This window comes from Leishmania braziliensis, chromosome 10 (assembly GCF_000002845.2).
Source record: "Leishmania braziliensis MHOM/BR/75/M2904 complete genome, chromosome 10".
In the NCBI taxonomy this organism is placed as follows: domain Eukaryota; phylum Euglenozoa; class Kinetoplastea; order Trypanosomatida; family Trypanosomatidae; genus Leishmania; species Leishmania braziliensis.
Window position 1 is genome coordinate 382,510 of NC_009302.2, and position 20,250 is coordinate 402,759.

Consider the following 20,250-nt stretch of genomic DNA (forward strand, 5'->3'; position numbering starts at 1 on the left):
GGAGCCCGTAGCCGACTTCCCAAACGAGCACCAGCACGCGTGCCTGTACACGCGCAGCGGCAGGACCACGGCGCAGCACTGCCATGACACACACGCACGCAGGGGGGAGACGGAGGAGCCGGGCGCTAGCAGGAGGGGCACACGCGAGAAGCGCGAGAGAGGGAACGCAGACTATGTCCTATCGGCAGCTGGCCTAAAAGGGAGGAGGGAGAAGCCTAAGCGAAACAGAGAGCACAAACAAATCAGTAAAGAACGCAGGCAGTAATATGATAGAGAGGTGAAGGGCGGGAGCAAGGGGCGGGAGAGCGGCACCACACGCCGCGCTCGTCCTCCGCCGCCGAGCACACGCCCTCACTCACACGCATGAAATAGAGGGGGAGGGGTGGTGTAGACGGTAGCGAAAAGAGCACAGAGAGAGAGAGAGAAAAGAAAAACAAAAAGGACAAACAAAGAAAGAAAGACAAAGGCGCCGCCGTCCTGCGGCTGCGCGTGCGGGCGTGCCCTGGCGGCCCCGCTTCCCACCCAACGACGTGCGCCTGTCAGCACCGGGAAGTCGTGTGCGGGTGTCTGCGTCTACCTCCGGGCCGCCGCTCACCACCACCATGCGCCCACGAGAGGCACCCGTCCGACAGGCGCGACGGCGCTGCCAGGCAGCGCACACGCGCACGCACACCACACAGCCCCGCCACGGACAGCAGCAGGGGGGCAGCATGGGTGCATGCCGGAGGTGCTGCAGGCAGCTGGCCAGCTGCAGGCCCGGGCTCTGTGAGGCCCTGCGCCATGCGTCGCCCTCCGGCGCGGCACCGTATGCTGCGGTCACTCGCCACTCCGGAGTCCGGGGCATTCAGTGGGGCCATCAGGCAATGCAACTAGGGCAACGAAAAAGGCGTGAGCAGCGCAGGAGAGGCAAAGCCGGAGAAGGACGGGGGTGGGGCGGTGTGGGAGTGAAGGCAACAGCGAGGGCTCGAGTGGGGAAGAGAAGAGAGATGGGCTGCTGCTAGTCTTTCCCTCTCGCTGTGCGTCGAGTTGGATGCCTTTGCGCAGGGAAAGGGGGAAGGGCCGCGGCTGCCAGCGGTGCGCATGCGCGAGGTTTTCTGCGTGTTTAGAGGAAAAGCGGTGGACACAGTTGGGGTGGAGGGAGACCGAGGGAAGGAGGAAGGGAGGGAGAGAGAGAGAGAGGGTGAGGGGTCAGTATGGTGCGAGGGTGGGGGTGGTGGGTACCTTACCCACGGACAGCGCGCAAAACAAAGCAGCGACAAAGGGAGCGAGCGACAGGCGCGGCCAAGGATGCGTGAAGGAGAGGTGAGCAGGTGGCGATGTATCACACAGACGCACGAATGCCGCGCATGACCACCCATGACTGGCGAGTTCGCAGAGAACTGGGCGTGGAGGGCGATGCCTTGTGTGCAACACTGCCAAACTGTTTCCCCCCTCCTTTCCTGCAGCACGTAGCGTCAGCACTTCCTTTCCTCGCTTTGCAGCTGGGCTTCTATCATGACTTGTTCAGTGGCCCGGCGCATGACATCGGCGTCCTGACTTGTACGTCCAAGTCCCGTGCGTGCATGCTATGCGAGCGGGTGTGCTTGTCACAGGCCCCGAATGCTCCTCCTAACACACCAACACGCATAGACACACACAGGGGGGGGGGCAAGAGAGGAGGCAGAAGAAATTGGCGCGGGAAACAAACAAAGGAAAGCCAAGACACGGGAGAGGGATAGGGAGAGAGTGCGCCCACACTCCACCTACAAACAACCACATCTGATGGCCAAAGAAGGTGCGCGGCGTTATCCTACAAAGGGGCTGCCGCACAACTTGGGTGATGAGAGGGAGAGAGCGAGAGGAAGGAGGGAGTCGCCACAGGGGAAGAGAGGGGTATGTGTGACGCACCGGCGCCACTCACCTTCTGCTCACCCGGGCTACAAAAAGGAATCATCTCTTCCTCTCCGACTGCTCACTCTACCATAGCGGTACATTGTTTTCCCCCTCCCAGTTGCTACCGCTCCCAGCAAGAATGACTCTCTTTGCCGGCTGGCGTCCCCCCTCTTATTTTTTATGTTCATTCTACCGAGGAATTTCCTCACAGCGCAGCGTAGGAAATGGAGAGGGCCTGCTCGAGCTTTTTGTGGCCGTCCGCGCCCGGCTTGCCGCCCTGCATCACCTTCAGCAGGTGGATCTTAAACACGAGAGTCGCGTTTGGTGGAATGGCACCGCCGGCACCGCGCGAGCCGTACGCCAGCTCCGGCGGCAGGTAGACCTCCCACTCCTCTCCCTCCACCATGTACTGGAGAGCCTCGGTCCATCCCTTGATCACCTGGTTCGGTGCGAACGTGGCGGGACGGCCGCGGTCCATGGAGCTGTCGAACACCTTGCCGTTCGTCAGGGAGCCGTGGTAGTGCACCGAGCACGGGTCCGATACGTTCGGTGACTTCACGGAGGCCGTGTCGGACACCTTGGTCAGGATCTTGAAGCGCATGCCGCTAGGCAGTTTGTGCACGTTGGGCGTTGCGTCCACGCTCTCCATGAATGCCTGGTCCGCTGCGTTCATTTGACTTGGGATGGCGAGAGGGAAGATTAACAAGAAGGGTATGTGTGACTGTGTAAGGTACGATGAAGGCGCGTGCGTGTACGTGCGCAGCTGTTCGCCCACGTAGGAAATGGTGGAAGAGACGAAGGATGACAACGAAGTGTCGTTGAATGTCCGTGCGTCGTTGTGGTTGGTGTTGTTGTATGCAGCGGTAACAAGACCGACGTATTCCCCCCCCACACACGCACACGTGGAGTAGGAGAGGGGGTGTGCCGGCAAGCGAGAAGGAAGTAGATGCACGTGGAGAAAGACCGAGGTAGTGCACCGACGTGCAAGGAGGAGTCAGGGACGGAAGGGTGGTGCTGGTGGTGGTGGTTGTACATACCGAAGGTGGAATCAAAGAGGGGAAAGTGCAGACACAATGCTAACACACACTGAGGGAGGTACTCGGCAGAAGGTGGAGGGGGTAAATGGATGGTGGCGCCCGCCAAGTGGTCTTCCCCATGCCCTTCCCGTCGTTGCAGGCGCCGTCACGGCCCTGCGGCTTGTGCGGCTGCAGCATGGCTGCGTGACTGTCCAGCCATGCGTGCACGAGGGTAGACTCGTGCTAAACAAGAGAAGAGAGAAGGACACCCTTGAGGTTTTCGTGGATGGTTCGAGAATTTTCCTCTCGATGTTGCTCATGTCATCGCTTGTGTTCGCCGTTGTGGTGAAACGGCTGCCACCCTCTTCCCTCTCCCTCGCACCTCCCGCGACAAGAACAAGAAAAGCGATGACTGGGGAAGTACGCGGGGCGGACGTGCAGGACGTGTGGGGAGGGGGAGGGAGGGCGAGGCGCAGGGTGAATTCTTGGCTATACATGCGGGTAGTACAAAACATAGGAGGAGGAGGAGGGGGGAGGGGGAACAGACGAAAAGCGAGGGCGCGCCGTGTGTAGGCCTGACAGACGACAGGGCGGTGGTGGGGGAGACGTGTGCGTGTCGCGCAGAAGAGCGAGCGGAAAAGGAGGGAAGGGGGGAGGGGGGGGAGGATTCACACAGGCACGCCCGCACACTCCCTCGACCGTAGCCAGAAGAGGCAGAAGGGAAGGGAGAGAGCAGAGGCCCCCCCGTGCCGATGTTGTTGACGCAATACGAACAGGAGAAAGGAGAGAGAGAGAGAGGGCAAGAAGTGTGTGTGTGTGTGTGTGGGTGCACTGAGGCAGCCTTCACCTCACTCCTCGTACAGGGCGGCCCACTTCAACACATCCGCGTCTGCGTTAGGGACACCACAGGTCTCAGCGCCGCACTTGTCGTTGGTGGCATCGTCCGGGTTGCACAGGTAGGAGTAGAGCCGGACGCGCTCCACGTGCTGCTGCTCCTCGATGTAGTGCCGCTCAATCACACACAGAAGATCAAGCTCGGTGAACTGATCTTGCCAAATCAGCTGCCACACTTCCTCCCACTCGAGCCGCTTGCGCGCGCACTGGTTCGCGGCGGCAGCACGATAGCACCGCTCGCGCCGCGCCGCGAACGCGCGCCACGCTTGCTGGAGGCGGTGCGCCATCGCACCGAGGAATGCCAGTGCGGCTGCCGTCTCTGCTTCGGCAGCGGCGGTGCGCTGGCGCATTTGATGTCGGCGCACAGCGCGTTGCAGTACGGTGGCAGCCGTGTCTTCTCGCATCTCACGTGCTGCGGTGGCGCGCACCACAAGCTTCTCTGCGAGGATCGTTCGCCTCCACTGCTGCACAAGGGCTGTGGAGACGTGCGCTCGTAGGAGGGCTTGCACAAGAGAGGCTGCGCGCAGGCGCCGGATTTCAAGGGCCGCGGCTGCGGCGCGCTGTCTCGCCTGCTCCGCCACTTGCATCCGTCTCATCTCAGCTCTGGTCAAGGCGCCGCGACCGGCTGCTTGTATAAGATAGAGGTTTTCCATGAAGGTGCGCCCTTGACATGCCTTGAGACGGCGCACGAGCAGCTGCGCCTGCGCACTGCGGCCGAAGCACTGGAGAAGGCGAATGACCTCGTAGGTGCGCGCTTCGCGCTCCAGGCGCTCCTCCTGCACTGTGTGGCGCAGCTGGCGGAGATAGCGGCGCTGGCTTCCTGCGACGTAGCGTCTCCAGACTTGCTGAATGCACGTCGCCGACGTGCGCAGCTGTCGAGCGCGCTTCACCGCTAAGTCCAGGCGACGACGTCCGACGGTGCGACGCCAGCCCACCGTGATGCGTTGCGCCGCCTTTGCTCTGTTCTCTTCCTGCGCCAACGCCTCGCGGTGGCGGCGGCCCTGACGCTTGGCGTACTCCTGGAGTACAAGCGCCAGCACCGTCGTGGCAGAATCGCGGCACCGACGAAGCTCGAGCGCTTCGGCCTTGCGGGTCTCGCGCAGCTGCGCCACGCGACTGCGTGCCTGGATGCCGCGCAGTCGCGCTTGTATTGTGACCGCTGCGTGCGCCTGCCGGATCGCCTCTGCCTCGAGACGGTGCTTCTCTTCCACCTCTACATTGTGGCGGCGCCAGTACGCCCTCTGGACGACTACACGGCGCCACCACTGCTGCACCTTGACTGCGGTGATCATGTACAGCCGTAGCCGCGCGCCGTGGGTGATGCCGAGCTCCTTGCACAGGTGGTGCCGCTCGCGCTGTCGTTGCAGCCACTGACACATGGCACGAGTCAACCGCTGGGCGGCGGCGACCTCCTTCTGTTCCTGGTCTAGCCGACGCTTGTTGGCTAGGGTGCGCGCGCACAGAGCTGCTTCACGTCGGCGTTGTTCCAGCACACACGAGAGAAAACCGTCGATCGCAAGCGCGGCCGCCTTCTGGATCGTGTAGACGTATCGGTAGAGGGCCTGACGGCGGACGTGCAAGCTCTGGCGTGCCTTACTTGAGCGCCACGCCAGCTGAATCATCAGTGCCGCCTTCGCGCGCCGCTCGTTGAGCTCGGCGTAGTAGCTGATGATCTCGCGCTGGAAGCGTGCGTTGCGTTCTGGAAGCGTCTCCTCTTCCTCCTCCTCCTCCTCTTCGGCATTCTCTGTGTCTGTGCCGGCGGCCTGAGCTAAATGTGGGTCGGGTGCGTCTCCGTCTCCCTTGGGTTGCATATTGATGTTGCTGTGGCTGCTCATGAGGACCAAGCCACACTGCTGATCGGTGGTGATGACGGGGGCGGGAATGGGCGACGCCGAGGCACCAATGGCCTCCGTGTCGGCAGCGCCACCACTACGGCTGCTGTCCTGTTGCTCAGCTTCTGGCTCGATTACCTGGACACCTTGTGCGGTGGCATCGAGGTCGAGCGGCGCACCCTTGTAGAGCTCTTCTTGTTGGGACTCTTGGACGCCTTCTTGCTGTTGCTGCTGCTTCGATTCTGGCTGCTCTTTCGGTTGCGGCAAAGTTGACGTGCTGGCGGCGCTGAGCAGGCTCGCTGGCGGACCAGGCGCCGGTAAGAACTTGCGATCACGCTTCAGCTGCCGACGCGGATTGCGGTCGGAGCTGACCGCCGAGGTGAGGGTTCCGGCAGCGCCAGCGGACTTTGAGGATATGGCGGAGAGCAACAAAGCTGCCGTCGAGCTCTGCGGGCTACCTTTGCTGTTCTTGAGGCGCCGCGCTGTGTTTTTCTTCTTCGCTGCAGCGCCATCCTTGTCGCCAGCAGGCAGCGTGGCATCCTTCACGACACTGCGCAACGCGAACGCATCCTCCGGCCGCTGCAGCCGGTGGCAGTGCCGCAGCGATCGGCCACCAGGCGGCTTCAACGCCGACAGCGATGACCGCGGCGATGGGCGACAAAACTGTGTGGCAGCACCGTCAACGGCTGCCGCAGTGGAGGAAGGAGTGTAGGGCAGCGGGAAGGTATGCCCAAGAGGAGGGGGTGGGTCGCCCTTCGAGGACCAAGCCGTTGCCGTTGTTATCACTGAGGTCTGCGCGGATTGCAGCGACAACGACGGGTATGGCGGTGACTGTGGTGGTCGCGTCAGGTACGGGTGGGACACCGCCAAGGCTGGCAGAGGACGAGAGGAGGCGAGCGGCGAAGACGCTGGCTCAAGTCGCAGCGGCGCCGAGGTGGCGAACAGTGGCGCGTGTTGCGGTGGCCGCAGTGCAGAGGCCGGCACCGGTGGGAGAGGTGGCAGGCGGGTGAGTGTGCCGGCCTCTGCACTGCGCTGCTGTTGCTGCAGCTGCGAGTGTAACGGCAGTGAGACGTCTTTGCCGCTGAGGCACGTCATGTCGCTGTTGCGACCATTCGACAACGCTGGCGTAACCGCTTGCATGTGCGCTGCCGTGAACGATGCCGGCGCAGAGGCTGAGGGCTGCCGCTCGCCACTGGCAGCCACGGCCGAGTTGGGCAGCAACGCAGCCACCGCCACAGCTACCGGGTGCGCACTGCCCAGTACCTGCCGCCCAAGCATGTGGGCTTCCATCCAGTACTGCAGCCCCCTCGATGACGCGTCCGATGCCGGGTTCTCCAGGCCATGGCGACGGCAAGCGGCCGCGCACCCCAGCAGTAGTAGTACTCCAGGCAGCAGCGCACGCGCCACAGCTGAGCCGGGCGAGATCGTGCGCAGCGTCCGCTCCACCTTGCTGCATCGTTTCTCGACTCCTGCGGGGGCGAGAGCGCCGCCACAAGAGGCACCTGCTGCTGTCCCCAATGCAGCTGCCGCCGCGGTGAGCCACAGGAGCTGTACTTCATTGCAGGCACCGTGCTCTAGGCTCATATCCACTTGTACATCGAAGAGGAAGTCCTTGTCAGACCTGTGAAGCACTGACATCACGCTCGCTTCAGCTGGGCTGCCTACGCCGCCGCGAGCGCTGCCCGGCTGCTGCCCCTGCGGCGATACCGAAGATGGGGCTGCAAGGACAGCGGTCACGTAGCGGGCCACGTGCGCCTCCCACTTGAACACCTGCCTTGTGATTTGACGCGCAGATGCCAACGCCGCTACCACCACTGTTGCAGGCACCGCCGTCATCTTCATACCTTCGCTATGCTGACTTGTAGTGGCGCATGAAGCACGCCAGAGCCACACCGGCAGCACTGTGGCGGGGCAGGGGTGCGGGTAGGCTGAAGTTGCGTCTGCAATGCCTCCGGCAGGCAGCCGTCCCACCTGCATGCGTTCCTCGTGCACCTCGAGCATTGCGGGCATACGCGGCAGCTGCAGCATGGCCAGAGTCACTGCCACCGTCATCAACGGCGGCGGCACATCCTCGGCTGCAGACATTCTCAAGTTATTTCCACTGCTTGCAGCTTCCCCGCCGGCTGCGACCACAGCACAGATATCGCGAAGCGCCACCACGAGGAGGTTGAGGTCACGCTGAAGTGTCCATCGGCGCCGCAGCAGCAATGCCAGTTGCACAAGGTCAGTCGGGCTCGTCACGAGACTGCCCACGGCGTGCGTGGAGGTGCCGCGCTTCGTTGAGGAGACTGCGATGCGACTGCCGTCTGCAGTAGAAGTAGGCGCTTGCTGAGTTGGCGTTGCTGCCGACACCTCCGGTGCGACTAGTGCAGCGGCACTAACGCCCCCGGCTGGCACATTTTCCGGCTTCACCACGAGGGTCTGCCAGTCCACTGGAAGACACGCCACGAGCACGGAGAGCGCGCTTGCCAGGTCCTTCGCTGCACTTGGTGAGACGGCGGCGTTGCTGCCCTCCAGCTCCAGAAGCGCCTGCATCGTTAGGCATCTCTGCAGCAGCGACTCCGCCGCCATGGCGGCTGTGCTGTCTTTCTTCAGTGGTGTGGGGTTGTAAAGCTGTGCCTTTGCCTTGAACGCAGCGGTCACGGTCCCGCCGTAGGTGCTAGTCAGGTACGCCTCTGCCTCCTCGACCAGTTGCGTGGCGTGGGCATGCACCTTGTAGAGCACTGCGTAGGCGGACTGGATGAGATCCACACCGCGATGGGCAGGCAGTTGCTGTCGTGGCGGTTGGACGTGAGATCGCGGTGCGAGAGGCGCTCGTGCGCAGGAGGCCAGACGTGCCGGTGCTCCGGAGTGACGCTGTAGCGGGTACATTGCTCTCCTCTGCAAACGCTGGAACGTAGACGGGCACTGAACCACCTTGCGCTCCTCACTGAAAAGGGGGAAAAAGGGCTCAAGACGAAGACTGTAGAGGATGTTGGTGCCAGCAGCAGAGAGACATCACTGTCGCGACGACAACCTGCAGCAGACTTCTTGATTATCGAGAGCTGTGCTGTTCTTGCTCCGTCCTAGTGGCAAGGGGGGGCGGGGTTGCTGTGTGAGAGAACGAAGAGCGACCGTCGTTGTTACCCAGCAAGAGCAGGTCGGATGTTATGTGTGTTACGGAGGAGCCGAGGTCATGCTGAGAAAAGAGTAGAGGGAGAGGGCGGAGCTGAAGAGGAGAGTAGAGAGGAAGGAGACAGGGGAAAGTGTGATTGGGGTGTTGAAGAGCATTACTGCGCCCCTCCCCCCTCTCTCCTCCCCCAGCAGGGGAAGAAAGGAGTACACTTCATTCCCTCCCCCATCCACAGTAGTGCGTGGCTTAAGTGTGTGCGCGTATTCCACCACACTCCCGCAGACGTGCATGTGGTTGAGTCGTCCGTCAGAAGCCTCCATTGTGAGGCACCGCGGTGCCTGGGCTGACTGCGCATTGAGAGATCGGCCTGGCAAGGGAGTCGAAAGGGAAAGGAGAGAGTGATGATGGTAAGGAGTAGGGAGAGAGTGCTAAACATAAAGCAAGACGGCGGTGGAGTGGGGGGGAGGGAGAGGAGGGAGAGGGCAGACAGCTGCCATCCCGCGCACACAGCTACACGCGACTGTACGGTTTTCCTCCACTTTTCTCGTTTCTCTCGTGCTGCCACACTGGATTCCCTCATGAAGTGCTCCCTCACTACTAAGCGACCAGAGTGTGCTTCTCCAAGTTACACCATGCTGACACCCCCACACAAACACATCCATGCGCACTGAGCGAGCGAGAAACTCCTCCCGCGATAGAAGCGAAAAAATGGTACGCCACTAGAGGCCCAATCGACCGCACTGATAGGGGGAGGGGAAGAGAGAGAGAGAGAGAAAGGGCAGCACCATAGGCGAAGCCCTACTAGAGGTCACTGGGAGCACCCCCACAAGCCACCATTCCTTCTCTCCCCGCTTCCCTCGGCTGAGCAAAGGAGAGCACATTAACGCACGCTTACACGACAGTAGTGCCCGAGATGGCAGCCCCCCCCTTCCCTTCTCCTTCCTTCTTTCCATTCCCTCTCTATCTATGCAAGCAGCCAACGACAACATAGCCCTTTCAGCAAACGCACGTACACCCACACCCGCACACACGCAAACAGCGAACACTCCGGCAACAAGGGGGGGGGGCGAGAGAGGAGAAGAGCGCCTTTACGAGGGGGGAGGGGGAAGCGAATACGCGCAAAAATATAAAACCTAAAAAAAAACGCCGTAAAGAAAAGCAACAACAAACAGCGCAGCTGCGGAGCTGAAATGAACGCCACACTTCACACGTACACCCACACACATGCACATTCATCGCATCAGCAGCACGGATATAAGCGCCACTCCTCCACTGCATATACAGCGTATAGAACGATGCGCGTATATTCGTGTGCATGCATGGACACATGATGTGTCCTTCCCACCAGACACTCCGTCAGACATCGCCCACGGACACACACGCGCGCACACCCACACACACACATACGTCCGAGACACCGATCCTCGCCATTCACTTTCGGCCTCAGCAGCAGCCACCACTCTTCTTCACTTCAGAGGTCTCGCCAGGGTTCATGTTTACGGTCCTGCCTGGCTTCGGCACCGTGCGGTCGGCCTCGCGGGTCTGCGGGGTGACCACAACCTCGTAGACGGACTTGGCAAGCCACTCGAAGGCCTTGTCTACGTTCGTCTTCTCCAGCGCCGATGTTTCGAGGAAAGACAGGCCATTCTCGCGAGCGAAGCGGTCGGCCACTTCCTTCTTTACAACGCGCAGGTGCTCCAAATCGCACTTGTTGCCAATCAGGAAGATGCAGCACGTGACGGGCACAAAGACGCGCAGCTCCTGCAGCCACGTCGGGATCGAGTCGAAGGAGGTCTGGTTGGTGATGTCGTACACCAGCATGGCACCCTTCGCGCCATGGTAGATGGAGCGCGAGATGGCGCGGAAGCGCTCCTGACCTGCTGTATCCCAAATTTGAATCTTCGCATCGCGGTCCTCGATCTTGATGCTCTTCGTCATGAACTCTACGCCAATGGTGGACGGAGTTTCCTGGCTGAACTCGCTCATCGTGTACCGCGTCATGAGGTTCGATTTACCGACGCCACTGTCGCCGATGAGGACGATCTTGAAGCTGAGGTTTGTGTCCTCCATCTTAAATCCTTATCCTTTCTGCTCCCGGGGTGTTTGTGTTCGACAACGACCACGGCGTGACACTCCTTTTAAAGTGAAGGGGAGGAGAGGAAATGTTAGGGGAGAGGCCACTCACCTACGCACTTGTACGGCAGCGGGCCGTATCCCTGTGTCTCTAGAGGTGACTAGAGGGGGAAGGAGGAGGAGGTGAAAGAGACTCAGATAGAAATCCAGTCAGCAAGCGAGGGCACAACCATAAATTGAAAGGAGGCGATGGCGGTTCGGGATTGAGAACGTGCAGAGCAGAATTGAGATGAGGAGAGAGAGGGAGAGAAAAGGTAAGCAATGCGGTAGTGGAGTAGAGTAGCTGTGAAAGCTGCGTAAAAGGCTATAGGTTTCTCGCGAGAGTGTGTGGGAGAGACAGGATCACGCCAGGCAGTGGTAAGGGCGAACAGAGAGGGGGGAGAGAGGGCCAGTAAGCGCGCATACACATGAGGGAAGGTGGAGAGATTCCCCACGGTTTGGCTTAAGGAGCCACAAGCATGTAGGGGGGGGGGCGAGGTGGCTGCACAGTGCGGCGGGTTACCCTAACATTGAGACTCGGCAAAAAGAGAAACAAACTGACTCGCTCTCAGGGCCTCATGCTTACGAGCAGATAAAATAAAATAGGAGGGTGGCGAGGGCGGGCATGCGCGGACGCGCGTCACTCATAAACCACTACAGAGGGGTACTTGACTCCCACCGTACTAGCCGCCAGAGGCGTTGGCAGTGTCGGTGAGGAGAGCAGCGCACAGTCAGACAGCCTCCCTCCCCTTTCTACCCATCGCTGTCTAGCGCGCATACACAGCGATCTAGACACGCGTTCTTTTGCTGTTTTCTTCATTGCCTGAAACGATACCAAGAGGACCATCCGAGAGGCCATGGACCTCTACACCCACGCGCACCTATGCGTGTGTGTGTGTGTGTGTGTGTTTCGCATTTGGTTGCGGCTTCGCTCTGCTTCACTCATAAAAAGACCGGGGACACCTCAAAAGACCGAGCCGCCTAAGGGGCGCGCAGACGTCGACGTGGCTACTGCGCCACTTCCCCTCGCCGTCCCTCCGCACGATGACTGAGCAACGGTGCTACAGACAGAGAGGTCACACTGGCATCGACTTCGGCGACAACCGCCAAGGACACAAGACTAAAGGGGCGGACGAGCTCGCCATACAGCGACAAGGTCGACAGCAGAGACAAACGAAATGCCTAGCGAGCAAAGCCCACCACGAGCACGTGCACGAGGAAGACGCCGCCGTACACGCAAGAGCAGGGGCGTGTGTGTGTGTGTGTGTGCGTGGTGGCAGAGGGCGACGATTGAGTGAGCAAGCGAGACAAAATAGAGAAGCACGAACGAAAGAAACAAACAGAAAAGAGACGACGGTACGGTAGGGATCTGCGACACTCCCTCCCTCCCTCCTTCCCTCCCTCCCCCTCCACACACACACACACACACATACGTGCCGGAAGTACAAGGGGCGAGAGCGGAAGAAGAAGGAGGCGGGGGGGGGAGGAGGGGAGATGAGGAGGAGGAGGAGACCATGCGCTTTCCTGCTCGGCGGCGTACGCGCCGATCCTGTTCCTTGCTCTTTCCCTTAAGCTTCGAAAACTGGCAAGCAAGCGCACGAGTAGAGTCACGTGCTTGTGGTCATTGCAGCAATAAGCTCAAAGAAGAGAGGGGGAGAAAGAGACGACAAAGCAAAGAAGGGGGTGAGCAGCCAACGCTGACACGCTGAAGTGCAGACAGATGGAGAGAGAAATGCGCAAAGACCCATAATAAGTTGAAGGGGGAAGGTGAGGGAGAGGGGAAAGGGGGACAGCCAGCGAGAGGTGCATGTGTGCCGGCCGGTATGAAGTCATGTTAGGCCTCTTTGCTCCTGTGCAAGGATGGTGGTACCTGCAAAAACTCACGCGTAGGCACCAGGCACACGTAGGCTTAGATATAACCGCGCATGCAGGGTGTGCAGGAGGAGTTGCAGTCCGGCACGGCAGCTCTTGATGGGGCCGCCACTCTTCTGTTCTCTGCGCACTTGACCACCTCCAGCTCCACTGCACCTCGGGCTGCTTTAGAAGAGGCGCCCCTCCCTCCCCCCCTCCATCACTGGACTTACACATCTTCTTCTTGTTTCTCATCTTTCGAAGGACTCTCTCTGATCGCTTCTGCTGCTGCTGCTGTGTGTGTGTATATATTCTTCTGCTCGTGCCGCTACTCTCTCTCTCTAGTTACTGATGCCCATCTCCACAAAGCGCTCCCCGTAGGTCTTTGACCTGACGCGGGCCAGCAGCACCGTCTGCACGTCAAACAGCGCAATCACGTAGAGGAACATGTTGAGGAAGGAGGCGGCAAAGAGAAGGGCGTTGCCTTTGCATTGCGCCACCGGCTGGCCAAGGCGGCCAATCGTCACGTTTTGGTTTTCATCATTCAGTATGGAGCCAATGCTGCCGATACCCGTGTAGTTGCCCGTGAAGTTCAGCGATCCAGCGACGCCGCAGTCGGCTACGACCGGCGCCGCCAGCCCCATCGAGTGAGACACCAAGAGCACCGTTGTGAGCATAATGAATGTGAGGGCGTAGAGAAGACGGTACGCCTTGCGGGGGACAAAGTGCAGGATAAGATACCCCATCGCGGAGGTAATAGCGAAGATAATGCCCAGGAAATGGGCAAAGCCTGACTTACTGAAGCTCTTTGCCTGGGTGGTCACCACGCCAGCGCCAATGGCGTACAGCAGTGTAAGGAAACCCATCGCAATGGCGAGGATCAGAGAGAAGAACTTTCGCAAGAAGCTCAGTATGGTGTCGCAGATGGAAGCGTACCCCATTTTCACTGTGTTGGTGCTTCTAAAGGTGCAGCAACTACGCAAGGTAGGTGCCCCGTGGAGAGGAGCGGGAAAGAGAAAGGGGAAAGTGTGTTGGACTGCCAAGAGATCGAGAGATCGAGAGAGAGCTGCGAGTGATGTGTAAATGGGGAGGAGGAAGGGGAGCGCGCTGTGAATCACTCAGTGCTCTGCCTGCTATGGAATGTGTATTATGCGCCGAGGGGCAAGAGGACAGAAGAGGAGAGAAAGAAGCAATGAGGGAAGAGCGAGATGGAGCACAACGGTGGGGGAGGAGAGGGGAGGGAAGGTGGGTGTATGTGAGGGTCTTGCATACACCAGATGAATGTAATGTGATTGATGTTAGATAACGGTGGAGAGGGGAGGGAAAGGCTTCGGTGGATCACAAGAGCGGACGGGGTTGAGGAGGAGGGGGTTGAGGAGGAGGTGGGCGGCGAGTGAGAGAGGAGATAAGGGAGAGGGCAAGAGATCGAGAGAGAGAGCTGGTGTGGGCCTGAACTGTTTACGCGCCGCGGGGTGTCGGGCGTTGTTGTCTCTTCCATACATGATTGCGCATGTTAGCTACACACCCACACAGGTGCATGAGGGGGGGGGCACCATGTTGCATCTCCTTGCCTATTCAACAAGATGGCCCTCTTCTCTCCCCCGCCTTTTCGTCTTAGTTATAGGGAGGATTTCTCTTCTTTACCACCGTTGCATGGCCTTCTCAGAGACGACGGCGGCGTCGCAGCCCTTTAGCGTGGCAACTCCCTGGTCCACCACCACCATGCAGTTGTTCTTGAACTCCATTCCGCAGAGCGCACGCACCGCGTACCCGTCTGTGATGAGATCGTCGTACCCATCACGCCGCACCCGTTCCTTTGTGATACCGTTGGCGCAGACCCAATTCTCCACATCCAGGGCGTAGTACGGGTAGCGCGCCGCTGCGTCTGTTGCGGCCATGCAGCAGCAGTTGTGCGTAAAGTTGTCCCAACTACTGTACCCCGCCAGCTCATACCGCAGCGCACCATTGGATCGCTGCACACCGTTAATAAAGGCCCAGTCCAGCGTGTGCAGCATGCCGCACAGGGCGAGGACCAACGCTATCGTGGCGACAACGCCAAGCACCATGAAGAGAAAGCTCAGCACGCGCCGCACCGCCTCGTTGATCTCGTAGTCGATGTAGGATTGTACAGCCTTGAGCTGCTCTCGATGTTCCCAGTACGACTCCTTCAGTCGCTCTCGCAGTAGGTAGAGGGAGCGGAGCTGCTGAATGAGTGGGTCTGTCGGGATTGCGGAGTTCGAGTGCGGCTGTGAGGCGGGGTTGAGCCGCTTAGTCACCACCGCCGGCTCCGCTTTGTTCAACCAGTCGCCATTGGGCGTGTGCAGGGTGGTTGGATACTGCCTGTACGGCCACGCCGCGCCCTCACCTGAGGAGGAGGAGGAGGAGGAGTTCGCCCCAAAGACGGAGAACGGCGAAGAGGAGCGGCGGCTGTTGCCGGGGACGATTTCGGGGACGGCAGCCTGCGGTGCTCGCGTCGCGCTGCCGGCTACGGAGGCCTCCGAGAGGGTGCCAGACTTGCTCGTCTGACAATACACGTTGCCTGTCATGAGTGAGAGGAGCATGGAGGGCTGCCGGCGCATCGAAGACAGCGAGGGGGGTGGCGGTGGCTTGTGGTGAGCGCCACTTCTCCGCGAAACCTGGTCGTCACTGTTAAAAGACCGCTTCTGATGCCCGGCCTTGTCGCCACCACGCGGCCGGGCAGACTTGCTCGACGTCGATCCCCAGTTGCTCGGCAGCAGTCGCATCAGCCAGCCCTTTCTCGCCCATTTCGATCGCCGCTGCTGTTGGCTCTCCGTGTCCCACGCGTCCGGTCTAACTCGCGCAGCCGCGTCCGTCGAGGGGGAGCTGCCATTACCTCTGGTATCGCTGCTGGCGCTGCTATCAGTAGTGCCACTCGTTCTTCGCTTCTCTGTCGCAACGTGCTTTTCATCGTCCTTGGCGGTTTCGTAGAGCAGCTCCGTCAGCACTGGTCCCCACTTCTCCAGCCAGTGTAGTGTGCCTGCAAGTCTAGCGCTCTGTCCGCAGCCCGCCTCGCTGGAGAGGAGTGAGTCATCCAGGTCCACTGACACGCCGTTGCGGCAGCCGTCGTAGTGCACATCCTCGACGTTGAGCTCGCCGCTGCTTCCTTTGTATCCGCCGCGCTTCTTGCCGGGGTCTGGTTCGCGCATCTCCGTGTCCAGCGACACAGGCACCGTCCCCTGGCTGCGCTCTTGTTGAAGAAGAACGGCGGCGGCCTGGCGCTCACGGGCGGCCGCGCGGACCGGGTGCACTGGCAACGAGAAGTTTAAGTTCATCGCCGCAGAAAGGGATGCGCAGGTCATGGACCTGAGAGGCGAGTTAGACTCGGCGGCCACGCCCCGCTTGCGGTACCGCACCGCAGCTGCGCCGGTTCCTCTTTCTGTGCCAAGCGAGGCGCTGCGGTTGCTTATTGTGCCACCGGATTTTTTCGGCATGTCCGCGTCCTGCTGCTCTTCCACGAGCTGGGCGTAGTACTGATTCTGGAGCGACGCCATCGTCCGCTGCTGCGGCTGCCGCTGGGCTGTGGTTGGCAAGGCGGTGGGGGTTACTGGCGGTAGGGAGACGTTGCAGAACAAACTCCACGGCGGCATGCTCCCTGGCACGTCGACGACGCCGAACATTGCATCCGTCGGGTTTCCCCAAAACGCTTTGCGGAAGCGTTTGTGCCGGTGCCGCTGCAGCTCTTGCGCCGTGCACAGACGCTCGAGCCCGCTTTGTGTGACATCGCGGGCGCAGGCCTGCCGCCGAGCGTAAACCTCGGCGAAGCTAAGTACCTCACCCACACCCCCATTTCCGCCGCTGCTACGATCAGTTGCGCGTGGGCCACGCACGAGACTGCATGAGAGGCAGCGCATCATCTTCCTTATCACTTGCTGCAGACGACTCGGCACTACCCTGCAACCGGAGGAACGCGCGCTGCCGTCGTCGTGATTTGCCGTGCCACCTGAAGGGCGATCATCGAGGTGCCTCGGTAACGACGGGGATACGGTTGGCACCGGGTCGCTGGGAGACAAGTGGGGCCAAATGGGGACCCACGGCGGTAACGAGTAGGCCTCTGACCCCTCCTCCCCCAATGACGTCCTCTTCCTCGGCAGCGGTACATCCACCAGGGCACTGGTCAGAGAGCTGGAGAAGGGGCGCGCCGTAGCTGCTGAGTGAGGAGCACGAGCAGCATTGGCGTCGCCCTTGCTGCTCCAACGCCGATGCCCGCCGGGGTGGTGTATGCGAGACAGCACCTTTGCAAACCGCCACGTCGCAGGCGTATGCGGCGCAAAGAAGAGGGATGGAACGAACACCACCGTGGCCTCCCGCGCGTACTCCCCAGCGGTGACGCCGACCCGATTGTCCACGGCTCGCGGTGGCTGCCCAGGCCACAACTGAACTAGCTGAGCGCAGAAAGAAGAGACTAGAAAGGATGCGCTATGTCGCCTTCGCTGCCGCCCGCTCGCTGGCCATGCAGGCGCCGTGTTCGCGACCGCTGGAGGGGCCAAGGCAGGGAGGCTGTCGCGGAGCGCGCCTGCAGCGCCGCTTCCCGCATCCTCACGCGCGGCTTTGGTGCTGTGCGTAGCGCTCTGCTGATGTGGCTGGAGCGAGGCCCTCCGACGCCGCCCTGGCTTCTTCTCTGAGGCGCAACCTGTTGGCTGGTCAGAGGAAGCACTGCTGCCACGATGACCAGTGTTTACCACAGCAGGATTCGCCGCTGAGGACCGCCCAGCGCACTGGAAGAGCGATGCCAGGCTCACAATAAGGGAGGGTTTCCCCACAATAACCGAGCGACGCTGCTGTTGCCCTTTAGGCTCGGCGCATGGTCCCACTGCTGCGGGCATGGATGCGCCCCAATCACTACCGCGAATGCTCACCATCTCGTCGCCCCGCTTGTCGTCCCTGCCAACATCGTGGCAGTGCAGCTGATTGCGGTGGCGGAAGAGAAGAAACGGCGCTGCCACCGTCTCGACAGCGATCAGGCTGAACGCCTTGAGGGAACCCCACCACGTCCGTGCCTGAAGGAGCGCTGATAGTCCTTGACGGGTACGGGCGCTCTGCGTCCTTATGGAGGTGTGGGTAGAAAGCGTGGTAGGAGTACTCGGGAGGAACGTAGGTGCCAGCGTAGTCTTGTCACGACTCAGCGAAGGGCAGCGCGCGTACTCCATGGGGGACGAGGATGCCGGTAGCCGTGATGGGGACTTCTCTGCCCCCGGTTTCTGATGACGAGCCGTCAGGAAAGCGGGGCTCAACGTCATGGCTGCGCTTGTTCGGCTAAGCAAATCGCTATCGGGGTTGTCGTGCTGCGGGAGTGCCGCCACCCTTGCATCTGTGGCCGCGGCGACACCTGCTGCGGCTGCCGACGCCAGAGGCCTGTCGCTGAAGGTGATCAGGCTCCGTGAACCGTCGCCAGGGCCGCATTGCCACAATTCTTCGCCATCACTGTCTTCCGCCGGCTTCTTCGCGTCTCTTGTCTCCCGAGACGGCTGCTGCTTCGTGTCGCTGTCTCCGACCCCGGCGTCGCTGTTACGCGTCGCTGCCTCCATGATGCCAGCAACCAGACCGACGCGCGGTTTGGGCTGAGGTGGATTGCTGCTCTGCGCTTGCTGCACGGACGCACCCGGTCTCGCGTAGGTCACCGTCACTCCCTGCGCAAGTCTCTTCTCCAGCATATCGCTCCAGCGACGTTCCTCACGCAGCGACAGCACCGTGCCGACACCCAGCGTTATCGCAGGCACGCCGACGAGGGCAAGCGGAAGAATAATCCACACGGCAAGCGGGACGGCCGCGCTGCCGAAGTGCCAGGCGGCAAGGAATACGAGACTGCACACGCTTACCATTGCTTGCAGCGAGGGGAAGTAGATGGCCTCGGTGGGCCGCGAGAACGGCTGCAGGTACACGGCACAGCTCAGCGCGATGAGCGGGACTACCAGGAAGAACAACATGCCGACCCAAGCAATACGTCGCTGCTGGCCGCGTTGCATGACGCAGCCAACGACGCCGAGGATAATTTTCTGCAGTAAGAAGGAGAGTCGGTAGAAGCGGAACTGCGGCTTGTAGGCGCGGTAGGCGAAGGCGGCGCTATTGTCAGAGAACAGCACCTTCTGTAGGTACAGTTCCTCAGGGGTGAAGACGTCATGGTAGCGCTGCTCTAGCGGGTAAGCGTCCTGCAGCATACGTACACCGTACTGCGCAACGTAGAACTGCAAGTAGGGCAGAAAGAGAATGTAGAACGTAAACACCAAGATGCCGCTTGCGATGTAAAAGCCGTCCATGCTGTCGCATGGCACGCGGGTGTCGTAGACAAGTCGGGACTGCTGATGCGACGTGGCGCACAGGTTCTCCTGGAGGGCAGTGGAGCACTTCTGCGGGTAGCTGTGAAAGTCGCACGACAGGCACCGGGCAACCGACAAGTCGTCGCTGATGTTGTTTCCGTCCGTCGCGTAGGAGAGCGGCGGAAAGAGGGAGGCGGAGTGCGGCATTCGTGATCCAGCCTCGCAGGTCAGCGGCATGCAGTAGACGATCGAAATAAAGTGAGTGACGACGCTAATGTAGAGCAAGGAGGCCACCACCATGATGAGGCTGAGTGCGCGGAGGTCGAAGGCAGTGCTGCACACGTACAGGTACTGGCGCCCTTTCGTGAAGAGGCTCATGGTCCACCATACCGTCGCGAAGGCGAAGAGCACAGCCGTGATGCTTCCGAGTACTTTGAAGACGATACTCTGCTGCATATAATGCATTGCTGGAATTGGTATCGCGCCAAGCAGCACAAGACTCCCCATCAACAGCACCAACACAAACGCACCCTGCCACAGCACATCCTCAGCATCGAGGTGGGTGATGCGGTACTCGCGGCGCTTGGCATGGACCCGCTCCGCTGCCACGGCGACAAGGTCAATCCCCTGGCGGTCCACCAGTTGCTGCGTGATGGGCAGGCTCTCCCGTCGCTGTCGCTCCTCGTCGATGAGCTTCTCCAGCTCCACCGCGTCCCTGCGCAGGTGCCGCAGACGGGCGCGACCCATGCTAACAAGACCCACGGCTAGCAGTAGCACAAAGAGTGGCAGACCCACGCCTCCAAGACTGCTGAGGGTCGACTTGGGCGGCAGCGACGATCCAGGAAAGGTGAGGTCGGCCATGTTTGCCAGCACGATGAAGCCGAAGAGAAACATGAAGAGGGTGGAGAGGAGGCACACGAACCACAAGTAGGCGGGCTTGCCGTACACGAGCAGCAGTCCGACGGTTGACAGAGCCAGTGGCCCTATGACGGCGACGCAGACGTACTGCAGCCGAATGTCCAGTGGGAGCCAGTCTGGCAGGTCAACACGGAGGGGATTATTATACCGCTGCACCTCCTCCACCTTCCGATACGAGTCAAAGACCGCGTACCGAATGACTACAAAAGGCTCCCTGTAGAAGGATGGGAGTGACTCGGGGGACAAGTTCAGCAGCAGCGTGATGTACTGAATGTACGCCGTGGTCATATCGACCACATCGAAGAACATCTTGGCGAGCCGCCACGGGGATTACGGGGAGGGGGGGGGAGAGAGAGAGCGCAGAATAC

General features: G+C 60.8%; 5 protein-coding genes across 5 annotated transcripts; all 5 read right to left on the reverse strand.

The window, feature by feature from the left end:
• Positions 1-2,077: 2,077 nt before the first annotated feature.
• LBRM_10_0990 (putative FKBP-type peptidyl-prolyl cis-trans isomerase) lies at positions 2,078-2,545 on the reverse strand (the record flags this gene model as incomplete). Its single annotated transcript, XM_001562817.1, has 1 exon — positions 2,078-2,545. The coding sequence occupies one exon, from the start codon at positions 2,543-2,545 to the stop codon at positions 2,078-2,080; it is 468 nt and encodes a 155-aa protein (XP_001562867.1).
• Positions 2,546-3,736: 1,191 nt separating this feature from the next.
• LBRM_10_1000 (conserved hypothetical protein) lies at positions 3,737-8,485 on the reverse strand (the record flags this gene model as incomplete). The annotated part of the gene is made up of 1 exon (XM_001562818.2): positions 3,737-8,485. One exon carries the CDS (start codon positions 8,483-8,485, stop codon positions 3,737-3,739), a length of 4,749 nt encoding a protein of 1,582 aa, XP_001562868.2.
• A 1,684-nt stretch (positions 8,486-10,169) lies between these two features.
• Positions 10,170-10,796, reverse strand: Rab11 (putative small GTP-binding protein Rab11; the record flags this gene model as incomplete). Its single annotated transcript, XM_001562819.1, has 1 exon — positions 10,170-10,796. The coding sequence occupies one exon, from the start codon at positions 10,794-10,796 to the stop codon at positions 10,170-10,172; it is 627 nt and encodes a 208-aa protein (XP_001562869.1).
• A 2,234-nt stretch (positions 10,797-13,030) lies between these two features.
• On the reverse strand, positions 13,031-13,630 carry LBRM_10_1020 (conserved hypothetical protein; the record flags this gene model as incomplete). Its single annotated transcript, XM_001562820.1, has 1 exon — positions 13,031-13,630. The coding sequence occupies one exon, from the start codon at positions 13,628-13,630 to the stop codon at positions 13,031-13,033; it is 600 nt and encodes a 199-aa protein (XP_001562870.1).
• A 699-nt stretch (positions 13,631-14,329) lies between these two features.
• LBRM_10_1030 (hypothetical protein) lies at positions 14,330-20,191 on the reverse strand (the record flags this gene model as incomplete). The annotated part of the gene is made up of 1 exon (XM_001562821.2): positions 14,330-20,191. The coding sequence occupies one exon, from the start codon at positions 20,189-20,191 to the stop codon at positions 14,330-14,332; it is 5,862 nt and encodes a 1,953-aa protein (XP_001562871.2).
• Between the last annotated feature and the right edge of the window lie 59 nt (positions 20,192-20,250).